This window comes from Lactuca serriola, chromosome 5, assembly GCF_051521515.1.
Source record: "Lactuca serriola cultivar US96UC23 chromosome 5, Lser_US96UC23_V15, whole genome shotgun sequence".
In the NCBI taxonomy this organism is placed as follows: domain Eukaryota; kingdom Viridiplantae; phylum Streptophyta; class Magnoliopsida; order Asterales; family Asteraceae; genus Lactuca; species Lactuca serriola.
The window spans coordinates 353,355,319-353,359,272 of NC_136412.1; the positions used below are offsets into that span (position 1 = coordinate 353,355,319).

Here is a 3,954-nt window from a genome sequence, read left to right on the forward strand (position 1 = left end):
ATATTTTTAATCCATTATTTAATACAGTATCGTCAATTTCTCGAGAAAATATTTATGTTACGTTTTTAATGGATTTAATTGATAAAATTGAAGTTTATTTCCACTCATTTATGTATCAAATTCTTTGATCACTAATTATAATGTTTAGTTATAACTTTGCAACCAAAGTTGTTGATTTTTATCAAATATATACGTTAATTCATACCATTTTTATTTTTATTTTTTATACAATAATACATAAAAGTTGATCTAGATTCGTTAGTTATTTATAACAAAATCATAAAAGTATTAAAAAATCACTTTGAAGTTTAAAAAAATCAGTTTATTTAGATTTCAGTTTATTTTAATAGCCCACAGATGTTAAAAAAACAAACAGTCTTTTTTTTTCAAACTGCAGACGTTTGGTCCACCTCTTCTACTGCAGAGATCTACAGATGTGGTCCGCAGATTGCAGACATTTTATCTCAGAAAAAACAAACACTTAAGGTAAAAGGAGTCCACCTCTCTCATCTCTTCCAATTCATTTTTGAGATCAACCTTTTTCTTTCGTCTCATGTCTTCCCATCACACAACATATGTAAATTTATTTTTCTCATTCACCACAGTTCAATCATTTTTTAATTTTTTTAAATTAACATTAACTAAATTAAAAGTTAAAAAAAATTAAAATAAAATTAAACATAAAAAATAACTAAAAAACATATTGCAACAAAAAGAAAAAATTAAATCCTAAAATAATCATTAAAATGATAAAATGACAAATAAAATCCTAAAACGATAATTTAAATGATAAAACGAGAATTAAAATAAACTAGGTATCTTGAGATAGTATGTAGACATGTTCAATATAATCTTAAACATCTACAAAGTTGGTGGTGGGTTTCGGTGTTACTAATTCATTGAGTATTTTTGGGTTCATTTCTTCAAAAAGGATCAGTATGATGAAGCAGAGATATCACAGCGCCATATCTTGCATAGAATAATGCAAATATATATTATATATTTTGTTGTGTTTGACAACATTGACCGTATCGAATGTTGTATTATGCTTCAACATGATTTGAGGACCCAAAAGGACGTTCCACATCTTTTCTTTTTGATTATTGTATCGCCTTAAACTTTTTTTTTTCTCGTTATGGGACTTGTATATGATTTCACAACTACCGCTCAAATTGGATAATATCCCATATGCAAAATAGTAGCATCCTTGTATTCTTCGTTATTGAATCAGGACGAAATTAAATATTCTAAAGGTTAGGACGAACAAGAAAAAAATGGTCTTTATCTTTATTATAATTTTTTATTTTTAAATAAAAATATATAATGAAAAAAATTAGGCCCTATGCAACTGTCCACTAACACCTCAACACCCCATGTTCAAATTAAATGAACACTAATGGTGATTTTCCATGATATTTCGTGTCTATATATAGATCCATGCTTATAAAAGCTTCATTGGAAACCTTCCATGAAACTCGCACCCATCACAAGATTTAGCAGCTTGTAAACACATTGCCAATTAAAAAGCTTTCTTGTGTAGCTTCCACACATCATGCCTATTATCTTCAGTTTGACGAATATCCAGGAACACCATTTTCACTCCAATATCAATCCCGAAGCAAAAATTATGTTAATAACCTTACTCATATGTCTTCTTTTATTAGGTTTCTACATCACCAAAAGAACTTCACGTTCACGCGGAGTTTACTTAATAGACTTCACATGCTATAAGCCCCCAGATGCTCAGAAGCTTACAAAACAGTTCTGGGTCGAGCAACTAAAGCACGTGGGAAATTTTTCAGAAGAAATGGTGCATTTCATGAGGAAGATTCTAGACAAGTCGGGACTTGGTGACTCAACCTACCTTGCAGATGTCTTACTGAAAAAAGATTTTGATCCGTGCATGATAGAAGCCAGAAGGGAAATGGAGATGACAGTTTTTGGATCAATAGACATGCTGTTGGCTAAAACAGGTGTACGATGTGAAGACATTGGAATACTGGTTGTGAATTGTACTATTTATAACACTATGCCAACTCTTTCTAGCATGATTGTCAACAGATATAAGCTTAAAGAAAACATCATCAGCTACAATCTTGTTGGGATGGGATGCAGTGCAGGACTCATGGCAATCGGCCTTGCTCAAAACCTCCTGCAGGTTAATGTTTGGCAACAGAAGAGCCCTATCTATTTTTCGCATGCTAATAAACACTGCTAAAACTAACTTCCACCATAGCTGTGGATTCTATAATTTGATAAGTAACAAGAATTGGTGATATATCACAGGTGCATCAGGATTCCTATGCGTTAGTGATGAGTACAGAGGGCGTTACCGAGAACTGCTACGTTGGAGACGATCGTTCCAAGCTCCTTACCAGCGGCCTCTTCCGCGTCGGCGGTGCGGCGATCCTCCTCTCAAACCGTCCCTCCGATCGTCACAATTGCAAATACGAACTCCTCCACACCGTACACACCAATGGATCAAGTTCCGACCCTTCGTACAACTGCATATTTCAAGAAGAAGACGAAGCTGGGATAAGAGGCGTCACCATTACCAAAGACCTCTTCAAAGTCGCATCCACCGTCATCAGATCAAACGCAACCACGCTAGGTAAACTAATCCTACCGTTACCAGAAAAACTCAGATACCTAACAAACAGCATCGCAAGAAAACTCCGGCCAACGGCGAATATCCAACCTTACATACCAATTTACGGAAAATCCGTTGAACTCTTCCTCCCGCATGTCGGCGGGAAGCCAATGCTAGATGAATTACAGAAAAACCTAGGGTTTGATGAGATTGCCATGGAACCTTCTAGAATGACGCTGTATAGATTCGGCAACACCTCCAGCAGCTCTATTTGGTACGAGCTAGCGTACGCAGAGGCAAAGGGTCGGGTCAAAAAAGGGAATCGGGTATGGCAGATTGCGTTCGGGTCTGGTTTCAAATGTAGCAGTGTGATGTGGTGTGCAATGCGGACCGTTGATTATGATGAGATGAACCCGTGGACGGATGAGATCGATGGGTTCCCAGTTGATGTGGATTGTGACGATGAACCATTACCTATATTTTTTGAACCCTCAAAATAATAAACAGTATAAAACGGATATTTGTGTTATGCAATAAAGATTGTATTACCATGTTATGGTAATGTTTGCGAAATATGAATTGTAATTGTTTATTAAATATTCTGTAATGCTCATATGTCTTTAGCTATTTATCGTTATTACTAAAAACTTTTATTTAAAAAAAATCATGAATAAAATGTGAGTTTCTTAGACTGCTTGGAGTGGTGCTAGGCATGCTTAGCTAGCATGTTTTTGCTAGCTATAAGGGTCGACATATTTGTGTCGAGTCTATAACCTTTTCTATTCTTGACACTTTCTTTCTCTCTTCTTTCTCTTCTCCTTTGCCATATTTGTGTCGAGTCTATAACGCCTCTCATGGGTCTTATAACATCTAGACACCCAACAAGGCAACAATCATCTACCAAAAAGAAAATATTACTTCTGGGCCTGAATATTCAACTCAAATCTTGCTTATGGGCCTAAATTTTCAACGGCCTAACAAATATTTTGACTGTTCTTGCTTCATGGTCTTAAATCTCTTTTTTTGAGTATCAAGTTTCAAAAACTTGTTGATCCATATTTATTTATAAAATCTAAGAAAGCTAGTAATATATAAAGTGTGTATATATATGGTTTATGAATTGTTTTATGAAGACAATTCGACTTCAATAATAAATACTAATATATAAAGTGTGTATACAAAAATCTCATATATCAAAATAATAACGTACCATCTTATATATATTCACTAACATTTTAGTTCAATACATATCGAGTGAAGGAAAACGGGCAACAAGCTGCGTCGCTAGCCTTTTTTGGATGGCAAAAACAATTCTTTTGAAAATAACATTTGTGGATCTAGGAGATATGACATTAGAATGCATG

At 34.5% G+C, this 3,954-nt stretch overlaps 1 protein-coding gene across 1 annotated transcript; it reads left to right on the top strand.

Annotated features, from left to right (window-relative positions):
* The first annotated feature begins 1,449 nt into the window (after nucleotides 1-1,449).
* Nucleotides 1,450-3,256, top strand: LOC145055602 (3-ketoacyl-CoA synthase 11-like). The gene is made up of 2 exons (XM_079003953.1): nucleotides 1,450-2,158; nucleotides 2,287-3,256. Exons 1-2 carry the CDS (start codon nucleotides 1,553-1,555, stop codon nucleotides 3,088-3,090), a joined length of 1,410 nt encoding a protein of 469 aa, XP_078860079.1. The 5' UTR covers nucleotides 1,450-1,552; the 3' UTR covers nucleotides 3,091-3,256.
* The last annotated feature ends 698 nt before the right edge of the window (nucleotides 3,257-3,954 follow it).

Coding starts and splice junctions, on each gene's coding strand:
- LOC145055602 (XM_079003953.1), top strand. CDS start 1,553: ATGCCTATTATCTTCAGTTTGACGAATATCCAGGAACACCATTTTCAC. Junction 2,159..2,286: donor TTGCTCAAAACCTCCTGCAG/GTTAATGTTTGG, acceptor GATATATCACAG/GTGCATCAGGATTCCTATGC.